This window comes from Myxine glutinosa, chromosome 8 (assembly GCF_964187855.1).
Source record: "Myxine glutinosa chromosome 8, kmMyxGlut1.1, whole genome shotgun sequence".
NCBI classification, from domain to species: domain Eukaryota; kingdom Metazoa; phylum Chordata; class Myxini; order Myxiniformes; family Myxinidae; genus Myxine; species Myxine glutinosa.
In genome coordinates, this window is record NC_136268.1 from 26,697,368 (window position 1) to 26,715,779 (window position 18,412).

The window sequence follows — 18,412 nt, forward strand, 5'->3', positions numbered from 1 at the left end:
GACACCACTGCGGCCCCCGTACGACGGGCCTTTCCGCGTGCTGGAGACCGGGGTGAAGCACTTCACCCTGGACATCGGCGGTACTCCTGACCGCGTTTCTGTGGACCGCCTCAAGCCGGCCCACCTCGACGTGGACCATCCACCGCCGGTGGCCCGACCCCCGCGTCGGGGCCGCCCCCCTGCGGGCGGACCCCCGGCACCGCCCAGCCCTGCCGCCCCCCGGTCCTGCACCCATCCCAGGGGCAGCCGGAGGCATCCCAGATGGCATCCCTGCATCCCAGACGCGAGGGGGCGCTTCGGCTGGGTCATCCGTTTGCCCCGCAAACTGACCCTTCAGGTGCGCGGGGATTCTGGGGGGGCGCGTGTGGCGGACACGAAAGCACTGACGTGGTGACATCACACCGCACACCAAGTGGGGGTGGGCCACGCCCGGGAGAGAGGCGTGGCCTCACGATATACACGGGGCGCGCAGCCCTGAGCAGCTCAGTATTACAGTGAGCTCTTGAATAAAGACTCTTACAAATTACCGCGTTGTCCGCTTCCTCCTTGCTCACAAGCAGCGCGCGTAATACCGCGCTTTAATATCACCTTTATCTATCAATATTGTTGAAATGAAGATCAAATACCTGTATGTTGAAATATGTTGAAAAAGTCAAAACTTTACATGGGGTGTACTTACTTTTTCACGTGATTGTATATATGCAGGATGGAGGCCAATACACACACACACACACACACACACACACACACACACACACACACACACACACACACACACACACACACACACACACACACACACACACACACACACACACACACACACACACACACATACAATGTGAGTGAGAGAGAGGGGAGGAGAAAGAATAGGAAGAAGTTTGGGAGGAGGAAGGGAAGGGAAAGGGCTATGTTTGAAGTATACTGGAGTAAGGGCGACAGGAGTCAAAATTCTGCATAATATGTGTACTTCATAAATGAGATAGTCCCAAACGTTGGAAAATGTGAGGGCACACTCTCCTGGTTTGAATATAAAAGAAAAGTGAAAGAATCAAGTACAGTGGCAATGAAAAGTATGTGCAGTGAGGAGCACACGGTAAAGATATAGGGTATTGTGGAAAGGGATGTGGTGTGGAGAGGAAGATGTGGTGCGAACATGAGGTGGGAACTGGAATGAGTTGTGTGAGAGGACCATGCGGTGAGGTGGGGATAGGGATGAGTTGTGAGAAGAGGGTGATAAAAGACAAACCTTGACAGATCTTGTTGCTGACAAGAAGGGCTTTTTCTGGAAGTTTATCTTCAGGTGCCCAAAGGATGTTTTGTCCAGCAAATGCATTCAGTTCTGTAATGTCCACCATGTCTCTGCTCATCACATACAAGGACATGGGATGTGAAGACACCACTTGCTCTACATACAGCAATTGATGCTTCGTAGTCCGTAAAGTGAGTGAAACAATTCGCATATTGTACATTCATGGATAATTATTATTACTGATAATATATATTATAAAACAGGAGTGTCTGTCTGTCCGTCCGTCCCCAAACTACTCCCACAGTTTTGGGGCTAGCACCGCCAAACCTTCTGTGGAACGTTTTGGGGTCCCAGCGGATGTTGTAAGGTAGGTAAGAGGTTTCATAAATTCCTCAATAAAATTATGATTTTGAAATTAACTCGATACGAACCTGCTCCCGAATCAGGAAGTGAACAGATGACGACAATGAGCTGGTTTGATAATATCTCAATACAATTGTGAGTTAACACAGTATTTTGTTATAGTATTAATTTATGATTGGAATGTTGCTGTTTGGAATGGAAAGAGATATTGAGATTAAATATGAACTAGGGCATGCCCGTACTATATATATATCTAAAATTATATCCCCCCCCTCTATTTACATGAAATGGTTTGGTCCATGAAATGTTTTGGTCCATTCGCAACGCCAAAGCGAACGGCGAACGCTTTACATGAAATGGTTTGGTCCATGAAATGTTTTGGTCCATTCGCAACGCCAAAGCGAACGGCGAACGGCTTGCGAGTACAGTGACAATCCCCCCCCCCCCCCCCCCTCTATTTACATGAAATGGTTTTAATTAGTTTTAAAACATAGTTTAACGCCAACATAGCGGCAACATAGTTTGCCAACGTGAAATAAATGAATACGCTCTCAAATGTGCCGTCCGAGGCAGAGTGTGTTCGCCACGTTCGGCACACGCGATAGCTCGCTGCTCTCTGATTGGTTGAATCGTTTTTTGGACATAGCTCGGTAAGTAATTGTCCGATTAATATGAAACCTTGAAAAGGCACATCCTCGGGTCCCCAGCAATATACCTGGCAAGTTTCAAGTATATCGGACCGGTAGTTGTCGAGAAACAGCGGTCGCATACACACACACAGAGATTAGTGGAATTATAGATAGATGAGGAAATAACATGAGGGTTTTTACTCTCTAAGCGTGACATTCACGGATTCGCCATATGCAGATTCCCATTGACTGGGGATAGAACCATTCAGACTGTGTACGTTTTTGCCCAAGTCCTTCACGAACCTGCTATCAATGCCTGATGTTAGACTGAATGTAGCACAGGAATGTGGGTGGAATTTATTGGTTCCATGGTTTAGCATTCGCCGTTTCCGCATTGTTTGATTGCTTTTGGCTTCCCACCCGTGCATAGCATGGGTACCTCACCAGTAACATATAAGACCCGTTACTTTGCTGATGGCTTCAATCAAAAGATAGCAAAGCATGTTGCACTTCACAAACATTATTAGTTATTGCATGTCTATCTGCGAGTGTGAACGAGGATGTAAAATGAAGTGAACACACAACACAAAATGATCTTTCATTACACATTGTTGTTGTTGTCATTGTTGTGGTTGTTTGTGTGCTCCTTCCATGTACTTTTATATTGTTGCGGATCTCAACGTCGGCCTTTCCCCTTACCAAGGGGGGATTAGTCCCCTTGTCTTTTACTGGCCGACGTGATCCGGGGCTATGACGTTCCTTCCGGTCAGCGTTGGGTAGGGTCGTACGCCGAATTCCTAATACCTAATTGCCAACGCCTCCCAGGAAGCATAAAAATAACCCCGCCCGAATCACGGTTGTAGTGGAAACGCCGAGCGATAGCGAGCCGTGATCCGAGCTGGTAACAGGAACTAAACCCGATCTGAGCTGTTCCAAATCGTGCAACGCTTACCCAATGGAGGAAAGGACTGATACGGTCGAATCAGGAAAGACAGGAAGGACAGATTGGTTTATTTATAATTTGTACAGGAAGGAGAAGAAGAACACAGTGAAGCTTATACAGTCTTAACTTATCCCAGGACACGGGCCCGTTTCACTCTCAGACACACTCACACGGGGATGTAAAAGGTCAGGGTGATGGTCCAGGGATGATGGTGTCCAGGCAGTCGCTCCGGTCCCCGACTCGTACCGGGAAGCAGATGGTCAGGGCAGCAGAAGCTCCCCGCGGGTCGTTTACGCGGAGCGGACAATTACTGGGCGAAGGGCAAGGCTGGCTGGTGGTTACTGGCGACCACGGTCGCGTACGTATTCGATGCACTGGTGCTATATGCGCTACCAATACCGCTCAATCGGCGCTCCCTAATGCACGTTCAATAGCATACATGCTCTTCCAAAGCGCGTATCCGTTGCAGTCCTCTTCCAATGTGCTTTCCTCACGAGGTCTTTATCATGCGCGCTGTTGCGTCAATCCTGGACAGTCCTTTACAAAGCCAACCTTCCCCAGCGAGTCCTTTTAGCACAGTCACATCGCATAAGTCCTTTCACATGCACGAATCGTGCCAGTCCTGTCGAGGGCTTTGTGCACGCGTTTATATAGCGCCGCCCAGCGAACCCTCTGGAACTTGCCAGCCACGCCCTTACCACGCCCCTCACGCCCTGTCACCCAAGCCCTGGTTGGTTGTTGGCTCTTACCGTCTCGCTGCCGCTCCCCGACCTCAACGCCGGCTCCGCCCTCTCTCAGGCCTACCTCGTGGCATTTGGCTGGTTTTGAGCGAAAACCCTTGCCAGCAGCAAACGCTGCTGACAAAGGAGGTGGATTAGCCGAATCAGGGCGTGGGATGGATGCTGCCCAACGTGGTCGATTTGGAGGGTGGCCGCAAAATGAACGGGACCTACTCTTATTTATTTTACACAACACAGGTATCACTAATGGAAATGGCCTTATCCTGACACATACTATGACATAACTAATGTTCTAAGGTGGCCTACGTGTTGCGTGTGGAATAACTATGGGGGCAAACCTTTAACCTTTAATGATGTTATATTTACACTCTCAGAACCATAACAATATATTTTTATATTGCTTCGAGAAGTATTACTTTATAAAATATTGTGTGCTCCTTCTGTGTCTGTCACGCTTTGTTATAAAGGGCTCCAGCTTGATGTCTTGGTCGATAATGACAATACCCTTCCACCATAATGTTTTCAATACAAAAGGAAAGGAGTTGTTCTGAAGAGAAAGGTATGTACGATTTTTGCAATTCTGAGTATTTTTTTCTCTTTGAGGAAAAGCTATTTTATCTTGATGATGTAGTTAGATAAAGGTCAGTACCTTTTATGTATTATATATGTAGGTACTAAGTGACAGTATGAGGCAAAGTAGATCTTGTAACAAAAGTACTCTGTTGTGTCCTGTACATAAGACTGTCACATGACTATTCAGGGTTAGTTGGAACAGAAAGCATGGGGTTAGCTGAAATATGTTCTAACTAACCCCACATCCTATATTTTGCCCTATTGAAGTTACTCAGACGTTGCAGCCATGCCAAGGCAAAGAATGAGCATCCTACATTTTCATTCCCTGGCCCTGACAAAGTTGAAGAGTGTCCGCATGAGCACAAGATATTGATTGTAATGAAACTGCCAGCCCCGTACAAAAATACAAAAGTGGTGCGACAAAGCGATGCTCACAAAATGTCTTCCCAGTAGAGGTAGCTGCCTACAACCCAGAGTAGTTGTGCCAAACCCAATTGTAACTCGAGCGACAATTGCTTAGCAGTACATTTCCCCTACCGATGTGATATTTTCCAAATCTTACTATAATTCACCAAATGTCCGTCTGTCCGTCCGTCCGTCCGTCCGTCTGTTCGTATTTACCGCAAAAACGGCTGAACCGATCGCAACGATATTTTGAGTGGGTAATCCTGGGACCCCTTGGAGTAAAATAGGCTATATTGTTTTTCCAATTTCAGCTTTGGTCTCCAGCATTTTCAGGTTTGGACTCCCGCATAACGTTATTTTCCTGGGTACCACACAAACGGCTGCACCGATCGCAACCTCGCAACCGATCGCAACCTCTCCAAGAAGTTCTGTCGCTCAAGCTTTTGGGTCTCACTATCTGCCATGATCTTTCTTGGGAAAACCACATTTCCAAGCTGGCCTCCAAAGCCAGTCGCAGACTGGGCATCCTCCGTCGTGCGAAGTCCTTCCTCGGCACACCTGAGCTCCTCACCACATACAAGGCTTTCATCCGCAGCTCAATGGAATACTGTTCTCACCTATGGGCCGGTGCTCCTGCCTCACACCTAGCTCGGCTTCACGCTGTTGAAACCAAAGCTTTCAGAATCATTGGAATCTCCCGTGATGAAGCTATCTCCGAGGGCCTTTCACTCACTCACCGCAGACAGGTAAGGTGGTCTTTCTGTCTTCTACCGACTCCTCTCCGGCCTTGCTCCCCCAGCTCTCTCTGTGCTTTGTCCCCCAAATATTCCTACAGGTCGCACAAGATCTGCCAGCAACCCTCTGATGGTTAAACTGCCGAAATCTCGGCTCTCTGCTCACCTTCACTCTTTCATTCCTCTTTTCTCCCGCCTCTGGAACAAACTCCCACACTCCCTTCAATCCCACTCCTCCCTCCAGGTCTTTAAACAGCGGTTCACCACCATCTCTTATCTTTCCCCATCCAAAACCTTGATCTTTTCTACCCCCACTAATTCACCCCAGATCCACCTTGTTTGAAATTCCAACTTCTTTCCTGGAAGTCCCGGCAGTGTCCATATGTTTTATACCTCTCCCACCCCCCCCTTCCCATGCCTCCCCCCCTTCCCCCCAAAGCCCTCTCCCTCCCACAGATCTCTCGATGTCCCTGCTCTCAGATGTTGTGTTTGTGTTCCTCCCCCTCTTGCCCCATCTTGTCTACCGCTCCCCATGTTATATGTTTTATGTGTCGGTTTGTCTTTCTGTGTGATTAATGTTCGCTCTTTCACGAGCCTTGATCTTGTATACAAAAAAAAAAAAAAAAACCTAACGAATGAAAACACAGTGAAAAATAATGACCTCGGACAAAGACCTTTTATAAGGACATGGGTTGAATCCCTGCTTGAGAGAATGTCAACCCCCTCCCCGCCATCACGGGCGTCTCTCCAACTCACAATCCCATGAGATATGCAGAAAGGACGACCCAAAACCAATTATCTTCTTTTTGATTCGTATATAAACATCATTAAAAGTAAATAATGACCTCGGCCAAAGTTCAAACAACGTGGGTTTAATCTCTACATGAGAGAATTCCACATAGCTATTTGGGCGGTGTATAAGCTAACAGATCGCCGTCTCAATCGATCTTGCCAGGGCCGTAACACCTATCGGCTCAAAATCCTTACAACTGTTGACTTGGTAGTCTTTACAATGAAGGAAACATTAACAATGTTGTTAAAAGTTTATTTTTTATATTAATGCTATTTAATTTGTGATTGGAGTTATGCTGTTTGGAATGAAAAAAGAGATATCGAGTTCAAGTGAATGACGAAATTCTGTGATGGTTTCTACCTTCTAAACGTGAAATTCGCGGATCGCCATATGCAGATTCGCCACGGTCCCATGATCGATGTTTCTATACGTGAACGTACCCGTTTGTTTGCGTACGGGTACGTTTCTTCATGGAAGTCCTACACGAACTTGCTGTCCATGTCTGACGTGTGACTGAAGGTGCCACAGGAATGTGAAATTTATTGGTTTCATGCTTTAGCATTCGCCGTTTCTGCATTGTCTGTTTGCTTCTGGCCTCCCACCTGTACCTCACTAGTAAGAAAAATATTTTAGTACAAAAAAAGCATAACTCTGTGAACAATTGATGAAACACCCTGAAACTCCAACTTGTTCTGTAAATTATCATAATAAAACCATGTACCAAGTTTCAGTTGAATATGTTAAGTTAAAGGGTATTGGAAAAATCTGAAACATAGGGGCAATAACCCTGGCACTCACCTGGTAGAATAAACAGTATACTACACTGACTAAAGGTATTTTAAACCAATTTCAATGGTTGCTAGAAGACAGCGCAGCATGTAGAATCATACTAACATAATCATAACACTTTAAACAAAGAAAGAAGAAAGTACCTATTTTGGGAAGGCAACTCCAAAGGGGCAGATTTTTTTTATTGCCGTGAACAAACTTTGGTACATCACGGGTGTGATGAAGGTTGTGGTGAAGTTTCATCGAAACTGTATGAGTGTATGTGTAGTTTCTGAGAAGAAAGCAAATACCTATTTTTGGGGGCAACGCCCCCCCCCCCCCCCTCTGTAGACCCCTAAAGGGACAGATTTTTTGAATGCCGTGAACAAACTTTGGTACATCACGGGTGTGATGAAGGTTGTGGTGAAGTTTCATCGAAATTGTATGTGTAGTTTCTGAGAAGAAAGCAAATACCTATCTTGGGGGGCAACGCCCCCCCCCCTCTGTAGACCCTTAATGGGACAGATTTTTTGAATGCCGCGAACAAACTTTGGTGCATCACGGGTGGTGACGGTTGTGGTCAAGTTTCATCGAAATCGTGTGTGTAGTTTCTGAGAAAAAAGCAAATTCCTATTTTGGGGGGTCAAAGCTGGACCCACTTTGACCCCCCGTAGACCCGCCTCAGACTTCGATTTTCTTAGTACTATGAACAAATTTCGGTACATCACGGGTGATGAAGGTTGTGGTCAAGTTTCATCGAAATCGTGTGTGTAGTTTCTGAGAAAAAAGCAAATTCCTATTTTGGGGGGTCAACCCTACTCCCTGAAACTTCGGATCCCTACTCGTCCCTTATTTACCAACCAATTGATCTGAAACCCGATACAGCCCTTCTACTCGACGGTCCGCAAGATTGCTCGGTCTTGGATTTTTCGATTTTGGATCATGGTGGCTCCCAGGGGATCAAGTTCAGGATCAGATTAGCAAAGAACCCACCTTTACGAACGTGTTAATTCCCCAACTTTTATGATGTCTCTGGCATATGTTATTTTGACTTATAATGGCTTCCACCATGTGACACAATACCATACACATTTACCCACCATGAACCATTTACCCATTCTCACACACCCTCAACAATGGGGGACGATGATTCTCTTTTCTTTTTTTGCCTCCTAAAACCCTCCCGAGGAAAATCCCCAAGTACATCCACCAACTTTCAACTTATTCCGTCCAGCGGTTTAGGAGTGCATAGACGTAAAACAAACAAACAAACATCAAAGATGTGCTTTGCACAATACATGTGAAATGCAAATAAAGAAGAGTTGCCATAGAAACAGCAATTTGAAAATTTGACCTATCAAGTGTTTTACATGATAGGATGTTATGCACAATAAATTTGATTGATACATTTACTCAATGCCGCCTAATATTGTGTTTTGCATGTTTTGGATGGCATTGACCTTTCACTAATTTTAACCATATTTTACACACATATCCTACGCACACACATAAAAAAAGTTACGGACGTTTCTATCTGATATTATTTTTAATTCCTGAGGTTTGGCAATAGTAAAATCACAAAAAAATCCCATTTGATTGTAATGGGGTGCAATTGTTGTCATGAAAACCATTGACATGTCAAAACGACAACATCGATCGTTATGATTTTTGGTGAATCCTGAATGGCAATTGACGATTTTACATGACCTTGACCTTGATTTATGTAATATTTCTCGTTAATGACAATAAACCCTTCATTTCGCGTTAATGACAACTGCTTATGCAGCGAGATGGGCATCAGGTTCAAAAAAATCAATCACGCATCTCTTCATGATCCTTACCCGACTCCGACAGCCATGGGGTAAATGTTGTTGCCGAACACATTTGGTTGAATTTCGTCATCAGAAACTGATTGTGTCATCAGAAGGACAACCTGCAGAGAGTACAGACATGACGCAGAATGTTGCTTTTAAATGTGAACTGATATGGACAAACTAACGTTCAAATCCCATATGTTGCTCATACACAGCCACATAGCGGAACCACGGTTGGGACGATACCTTTGGCTGGCCCATGGTTGACTGCTTGAAACCATTTTTGGCCACGAACTGAAGAGCTTGCCCGGTCATGCGGCCACTGCTATGGCTGTTCATCACGTACAAAAGGTCATCGAGGAGATCGGCACGCTGGACCTCCCCAAGGTGGGTAAGGATGTGAGGTTCCGAATCGTAATGAATGATGCCCACGCGGGAAGAGTTGGATGGGAGATCGAGATGGTGGAGAAAAGAGGCCAAGAAGCCTTTTACAGACTCCAAGGTTACCACGCTCGTCTCTTGCGTCACCTCCAGCAGGACTTGTAAGTCCATGCGCACACCTGTGCAGCCTGGAACACACGATGCATATGTGTAAATATAAAACTAGATGCATTCACTGCAGGTGTTCACATCCCAAGTTATGAAATACAACATACTTTTTATCCTCGATACTATATTTCCTCGATACTATTCCCATACCGATACTATTTATCCTCGATACTATTCTGTTATTTTATTGTGCACCACTCCTTTCCTATTCCATTTCCAGGCAATGCATGACGTCATCGACGGTCACTGAAGGGGGCTCAGCACTGACGCATGCCGAAAGGCAGTACTCAGTTTTCACTCCGTTTTCTTGTTTGTTTTCTTTTTTCTTTGTCCAGGCAATATCTCCGGGCCTTTGAGGTACGGAACTGAAATTTGGCCACAATAGTGCACACGTGCTTTGGCAAAAAAAAGGCATTTTTTATTTCTTGATTCATCAATTACTTGATTAATTACTTAATTATTATCGATTCATTAATTGCTTATATATTTACTTTCTCCCCTGGGCAATATCTCAGGCACCTTTTGAGCTAAGAAGCTGATATTTGGACACGACAATGACCAAGTGATTTGACTGTAAAGGGTGTTTTTCATTTATTGATTAATCAATTAATCGATTAATTATTTATTGATTAATCATTAATTATTTGATTTTTTCAATTAATGACATTTGATTAATTTTCAAAAAGTTACAGCTTTGGATGAAGCACTGGTGGTTTAGGTATGCTATTAGCCAATTGATTAAGAAAATATTTTATGATCATTATTTATTGATTTTAATTATGCAATTAATCAATCAATTATTGTATATGTCTCCCACCCAATACAGTCTCTATGAGCTGCCGCGTGCCATGCTGAAGGATATTTATTTATTAGGGGTAGGTGTTGGGCTAGCGGCTAGGGTGCCGGCTAATATATATTAGGGATACACCCTGGTGTTGGGCTAGCGGCTAGGGTGCCGGCTTAGGATCCTAGGATCCTGGGTTTGAATCCCGGTCGATCGCTGAATTAACGCCAGGGGGGTTGACTCAGCCTGTCATCCTTCCGAGGTCGGCTAATTGAGTACCAGTTCACTGGTAATTCCCTGTTTGTCGTTAAAGGCGGCAAAAAGGGTTGGCGTCAGGAAGGGCATCCGGCCGTAAAACATTGCTTCAAAAAGGGGACCAAAAAAACAACAACAACCATGGTTCCCGAAAAAGGCCAACCCCCGCTTTGCGGGGAAAAATGGCCTCTAAAGGTGGTTAGGGGTGGGTGTGGTGTACTTTGAATGTATCTGTACTTGTTACCCTCGCAGGAGAGAGGGTATTGCATTTTGGTCCGATTGACAGGAAATTTCCAGCATAGGTGCAACTCCACCTGTAGAATTTTTAAATGATAATTATGACGTCATAGGTAACGTGGTATGGGCGCCATCTTGGAAAAACCGAAAAATGTTTTACCTCGATATCTCCGAAAGCACCGCATCAAAAAAATTGAGACATCGCTCATTGCAAAGAACTCTCCATGGGGAATAAAATATGTTAATGATGTCATATGTGCCTCCATTATGACATCATAATTCGACAAGTACAAAACTTCACCCGATCAAGATTAAATTTCTTGAGCATCATCTAGGGATAAATTGGTGGAGAAAAAAATAATAATGATGACATCATTGTGAAACAGTGAACCAGGACAGCACACTCTGTCTGTGAAATCATCCTGTCTGTGAAACACCAGGAATACCAGTTTATAGCCGAGTCGGGATTCAAACCGTGGCTAGACAACTTAGAGGTGAGTGCGCGTACCTCTAGTCTAGGTAATCCTATCAGCCAAATAACAATTAACATGATTAAAAACTTTAAATAATATACATGACGAAAAAACGTTTAAACAGATTCTCAAGGTCTGGATCTGGGTCTGGATATTTGTACGGACACGAGGAACAAGCATAAGTGTGAGTGCAGGTGAGTGGGTGAGCATGAGTACGTGTGAGTTGGTGAGCCCAAGTGCATGTGAGTGGGTGAGCCTGAGTGTGCATGAGTGGGTGAGCCTGAGTGCACGTGAGTGTGTGAGCCTGGGTGCACGTGAGTGGGGTATGTGAGCCTGAGTGCGTGCGAGTGAGTGAGCCTGAGTACACATGAGTGGGTGAGCCTGAGAGCGTGTGAGTGGGACATGTGAGCCTGAGTGTGTGTGAGTGGGTGAGCATGAGTGCACGTGAGCTGGTGAGCCTGAGTGTGTGTGAGTGGGTGAGCCTGAGTGTGCATGCATGAGTGGGTGAGCATGTGAGCATAATTCTTCGTAGGGTGTGTTAGTGCTGTGAGGGTGCGTTGGTGTGCACGAGTGCAAAACTGTGTGAGAGTGTGATGCTGCACTCACTGGGAGAGGCGCTGCGAGCCGTGCTACCAAGCACAAGTACCACGCATAGGTAGTGGAGAAACGCGCTGGGCGCACCCGAAAGGTCCAGGATCGTCATCGGAGCCCGTGTAGCGCACGGTGGACGCAGAAGGAACGAAGACCTTTTTGAGTATTCCTCGCAATAATTGTACTTACAGAGATTGATACAGGGGATGATCCCCTGGTGTTTGCCAAATAACCCTTTCCAACATGCACTTTATAATCAGGTCGAGGATACCAAGGTACCTATGAAGGATGGGAGGGGAATACCTTTATAAGGCATTGCGAGACATTTACCGGTTCCAAAGGGACCACGTAGCACCTCCATAAAATACGTCTGAGTGGACCTTGGTCCGAGGTGCATTTTTTTTATCCCCTGCAATCTCAGAATTTGGAACCAGGAAAAGGGTACCACCCATGGTGGTCACAGGAATGTTGTCTTGTTTGTTGTTTATGGGCACACAGTGCCATAAGGCCATAACCATGCTTGTTAAAGGTGTTACCCTGCCTGATAAAAGCCACCGAGGAGCTCCCAACTACGTATTGCTGAACAATCAATCAATTATTCCATGAGCGAAGAGGTAAATGGACCCCTATAAAGTGCCACTCACATGTTTTAGATTGCAAGACCCTGTAAAACCCCATGGTAACCACCCATACAACATTCAACCATGTCAGCTCAGGGTCTACGTCCTTTATGGCTTTCTTTGCTTTCACTCTGGCCGTGACCGTGCTGCTCTGACAAATCTGGGCAGCAGGGATGAATGGGGAAAATCTAGCCCCCGACTTGTAGTAGGGAGTATAACCACCACGATGAGGCGTTTCTGGTAGTCACGTAGCTGGACATTTGTTCTGAAGCTTGAGTCAGGCCTTCTAAAGCAGGTTCTCTTCTCCCAGCTCAGAGAAGGGCGGCGGACGACAGGCAGGCAGAAGAAACTGTTTCAAGACGTCCTCAAAGCCACCATGAAGAAATGTAATATCAACACCAACACCTGGGAAACAGTTGCCATTAATCGCCCAGTGGAAGCTGAAAGTTTGGGAATGATGCCAACACCTTGAAGAAATCAGACGTCAGTCAGAGGAAGAGAAGCAAAAAAGGAGAAAAGAAAGGACAGATCCATACAAGAATTGTGGATGTTATTGATGATGACCAGAATTTTTATTTTTTACTTTTCCCTTCCTGCCCTTATCAATTATGTTTTCAATTGCAGTTCCTCCTTTTTCTCTCCTCTCCACCTTTCTCCAACCTAAAAAAGCTGTAATTTCCTCCTCCATTCGCACTACAAATCTTGCTACTCCTTTCTGTTTTGCCTATGGCCATCATTCCAGAAACACTTCCTTTACCCCTAAAATAATTTTCCCATTGTTTCATAAACGCAAAATGTTGCTGCATACTCCCATTACTCCAATCTTCCAAGTGGTAAGAGGGTTTCTCGAATCCAAAGGCATTTTTCAGGTTTGGAACACAATTACTGCAGGAAGAACCACCTCTGCCTGGAAGATAAGGAATGGGCTGCAGCTTCCTGCATGGACACTTCAGAGGCCTGACATTAACGCCATTGAATAGGTCTGGGAACATCCTGGATCACGAATGATGAAAAACCTGACCTGGATCTGTTTAGTAATATGCAAGAGCTGCAACAAAATCTTCTCCATATTCAGCAAAACCTGGATCAGGATGTCATGCAGAATATCATTGATTCAATGTCTTCATGGGTTAAATGAAGGTCATAGTACATGGTACCAGACACAAACATATGAAATCAAGTTGATTTTGTTAATATCACAGCTGATAAAATAATGCTGGTCGACAATCAGGGGTGTGGATTTTATTCCGGGCAGTACAACGCATAAAACCCCCATTCGACAAGTTGTTTTTGACAAACTATTCAATGGAAGCAACAACCTGTTTGGTATTCCCACCTGAGTGCACGTCCCATGAGGCTGGAATCCCATATACTGTGTTGAATTGTCCATCATCTATGAACTTCCTTGTAAATCTCTTCCCATCGTTATCCTGCAGGTGACACATACTGTATACACTTCATTCGTTTCGACATTTATCCCATAAATGTCGAGATATTCTCCAAAAAAACCCAATAAAAGTAAAGGTGATAACACATGCCAACAGCTATATATTTACAGATCAGACTTTCCATGTACTGTGATATGTTAAAGTAAAGTACCTACTGACAAATCAGGCCAATTTCATTTATTTTTATTTTTATTAAAGCAATAGACTCAAAATAGTAACTCAGAAATCATGCTCATTGGATCCAAAAAATCTCACCCATGTCCAAAGGAAGTGGATCAGTTTGAGATTTTTAGGATGAAATAGGCAATGCCGAGAAACGAACAAAATCCTTTAGAATTACCCTTTAGAACCCACCAGAATTACCCTTTAAAATTACTCTCTAGAATTACCTTTTATAATTACCCTCTAGAATCACCCATTATAATTACCCTTTAGAACCCTCTAGAATTACCTTTTATAATTGCCCTCTAGATTCTAGAATCACCCATTATAATTACCCGATAGAACCCTCAGGAATTAACTTTTATAAATGCCCTCTAGAATCGCCCATTATAATTACCCTTTAGAACCCTCTAGAATTACCCTTTAGAATTATCCTTTAGAATTACCCTCGAGAATTACCTTTTATAATTACCCTCTAGAATCACCCATTATAATTACCCGATAGAACCCTCAGGAATTAACTTTTATAAATGCCCTCTAGAATCACCCATTATAATTACCCTTTAGAACCCTCTAGAATTACCCTTTAGAATTACCCTTTAGAATTACCCTCGAGAATTACCTTTTATAATTACCCTCTAGAATCACCCATTATAATTACCCTTTAGAACCCTCTAGAATTACCTTTTATAATTGCCCTCTAGATTCTAGAATCACCCATTATAATTACCCGATAGAACCCTCAGGAATTAACTTTTATAAATGCCCTCTAGAATCACCCATTATAATTACCCTTTAGAACCCTCTAGAATTACCCTTTAGAATTACCCTTTAGAATTACCCTCGAGAATTACCTTTTATAATTACCCTCTAGAATCACCCATTATAATTACCCTTTAGAACCCTCTAGAATTACCTTTTATAATTGCCCTCTAGATTCTAGAATCACCCATTATAATTACCCGATAGAACCCTCAGGAATTAACTTTTATAATTGCCCTCTAGAATCACCCATTATAATTACCCTTTAGAACCCTCTAGAATTACCCTCTAGAATTACCCTCGAGAATTATCCTCTAGAATTACCCTCTAGAATTACCCTTTAGAATTATCCTTTAGAACCCACCAGAATTACCCTTTAAAATTACTCTCTAGAATTACCTTTTATAATTACCCTCTAGAATCACCCATTATAATTACCCTTTAGAACCCTCTAGAATTACCTTTTATAATTGCCCTCGAGAATCACCCATTATAATTACCCTTTAGAACCCTCTGGAATTACCTTTTATAATTGCCCTCAAGAATCACCCATTATAATTACCCTTTAGAACCCTCGAGCATTACCCTTTAGAATTACCCTTTAGAATTACCCTCGAGAATTACCTTTTATAATTACCCTCGAGAATTACCTTTTATAATTACCCTCGAGAATTACCCTCTAGAATTACCCTTTAGAATTATTACCCTCTAGAATTACCCTTTAGAATTACCCTCGAGAATTACCTTTTATAATTACCCTCTAGAATTACCCATTAAAATTACCCTTTAAAACCCTCTAGAATTACCCTCTAGAATTACCCTCTAGAATTACCCTTTAGAATTACCCTTTAGAATTACCCATTAAAATTACTCTTTAAAACCCTCTAGAATTACCCTCTAGATTTACCCTCTAGAATTACCCTCTAGAATTACCCATTTAAATTACCCTTGAGAATTACTTTTTATAATTACCCTCTAGAATTACCCTCTAGAATTACCCATTATAATTACCCTTTAGAATTACCCTTTAGAATTACCCTTTAGAATTACCCTCTAGAATTACCCTCTAGAATTACCCTCTAGAATTACCCTTTAGAATTATCCTTCAGAATTACCCTCTAGAATTACCCATTATAATTACCCTTTAGAATTACCCTCTAGAATTACCCTCTAGAATTACCCTTTAGAATTACCCTTCAGAATTACCCTTTAGAATTACCCTTTAGAATTACCTCCAAAATTACCCTTCAGAATTACCCTCAAGAATTACCCTTTGGAATTACCCATTAGAATTACCCATTAGAATTACCCATTATAATTACCCAATAGAATTACCCATTATAATTACCCTTTAGAATTACCCACTAGAATTACCGTCTAGAATTACCCTCTAGAATTACCTTTTAGAATTATCCTTTAGAATTACCCTTTAGAATTACCCTTTAGGATTACCCTCAAGAATTACCCTCTGGAATTACCCTCTGGAATTACCCTCTAGAATTACCCTTTAGACTTACCCTTTAGAATTACCCTCCAGAATTACCTTTTATAATTACCCTCTAGAATTACCCTTAGATCTAGAATTAACCTCTAGAATTACCCATTATAATTACCCTTTAGAATTACCCTCTAAAATTACCCATTATAATTACCCTTTAGAATTACCCTTTAGAATTACCCTCGAGAATTACCTTTTATAATTACCCTCTAGAATTACCCTTTAGAATTACCCTCTAGAATTACCCATTATAATTACCCTTTAGAATTACCCTTTAGAATTACCCTTTAGAATTACACATAAGAATTACCCTTTAGAATTACCCTTTAGAATTACCCTCTAGAATTACCCTTTAGAATTACACTTTAGAATTACACTTTAGAATTACACTTTAGAATTATACATTAGAATTACCCTTTAGAATTACCCTCGAGAATTACACTCTAGATCGAGAATTACCCTCAAGAATTACCCATTATAATTACCCATTATAATTACCCTTTAGAATTACCCTTTAGAATTACCCTTTAGAATTACCTTCTAGAATTACCCTTCAGAATTACCCTTTAGAATTACCTTTTAGAATTACCCTTTAGAATTACCCATAATAATTACCCTTTAGAATTACCCTTGAGAATTACCCTTTAGAATTACCCTTTAGAATTACCCTCTAGAATTACCCTTTCGAATTACCCTCGAGATCTAGAATTACCCTCTAGAATTACCCATTATAATTACCCTTTAGAATTACCCTTTAGAATTACCCTCTAGAATTACCCTTTAGAATTACCCTTTAGAATTACCCTTTATAATGACCCTTTATAATGACCCTTTAGAATTACCCTCTAGAATTACCTTTTATAATTACCCTCTAGAATTACCCTTTAGAATTACCCATTATAATTACCCTTTAGAATTACCCTTTAGAATTACCCTTTAGAATTACCCTTTAGAATTACCCTTTATAATTACACTTTAGAATTACACTTTAGAATTACACTTTAGAATTACACTTTCGAATTACACTTTAGAATTACCCTTTAGAATTACACTTTAGAATTATACATTAGAATTACCCTTTAGAATTACCCTCTAGAATTACCCTCGAGATCTAGAATTACCCTCTAGAATTAACCATTATAATTACCCGTTAGAATTACCCGTTAGAATTACCCATTAGAATTACCCGTTAGAATTACCCATTAGAATTACCCTCTAGAATTACCCTCTAGAATTACCCTCTAGAATTACCCTCTAGAATTACCCTCTAGAATTACCCTCTAGAATTACCCTCTAGAATTACCCTCTAGAATTACCCTCTGGAATTACCCTCTAGAATTAACCTCTAGAATTACCCTCTAGAATTACCCTTTATAATTACCCTCTAGAATTACCCTTTAGAATTACCCTTTAGAATTAACCTTTAGGATTACCCTCTAGAATTACCCTCTAGAATTACCCTCTAGAATTACCCTCTAGAATTACCCTCTAGAATTACCCTCTGGAATTACCCTCTAGAATTAACCTCTAGAATTACCCTCTAGACTTACCCTTTAGAATTACCCTTTAGAATTACCCTTTAGAATTACCCTCCAGAATTACCTTTTATAATTACCCTCTAGAATTACCCTCTAGAATTACCCTCTAGAATTACCCTCTAGAATTACCCTCTAGAATTACCCTTTAGAATTCCCCTTTCGAATTACATTTTAGAATTATACATAAGAATTACCCTTTAGAATTACCCTCTAGAATTACCCTCTAGATTTAGAATTACCCATTATAATTACCCAATAGAATTACCCAATAGAATTACCCTTTAGAATTACCCTTTAGAATTACCCGTTAGAATTACCCGTTAGAATTACCCGTTAGAATTACCCGTTAGAATTACCCTCTAGAATTACCCTCTAGAATTACCCTCGAGAATTACCCTCGAGAATTAACCTCTAGAATTACCCTCTAGAATTACCCTTTATAATTACCCTCTAGAATTACCCTCTCGAATTACCCTTTGGA

At 42.3% G+C, this 18,412-nt stretch overlaps 1 protein-coding gene across 1 annotated transcript in view; it reads right to left on the reverse strand.

Moving 5' to 3' along the window:
• Window positions 1-12,184, reverse strand: part of LOC137433090 (uncharacterized) — a 163,959-nt gene extending 151,775 nt beyond the window's left edge. Inside the window, exons 1-4 of the mRNA XM_068125545.2 lie at window positions 11,919-12,184; window positions 9,261-9,583; window positions 9,042-9,133; window positions 1,250-1,362 (exon numbers count right to left, since the gene is read on the reverse strand). Of these exons, the coding sequence (XP_067981646.2) occupies window positions 1,250-1,362; window positions 9,042-9,133; window positions 9,261-9,583; window positions 11,919-12,015 (625 nt within the window). The 5' untranslated portion in view covers window positions 12,016-12,184. The remainder of the gene's footprint in view (window positions 1-1,249; window positions 1,363-9,041; window positions 9,134-9,260; window positions 9,584-11,918) is intronic.
• Between the last annotated feature and the right edge of the window lie 6,228 nt (window positions 12,185-18,412).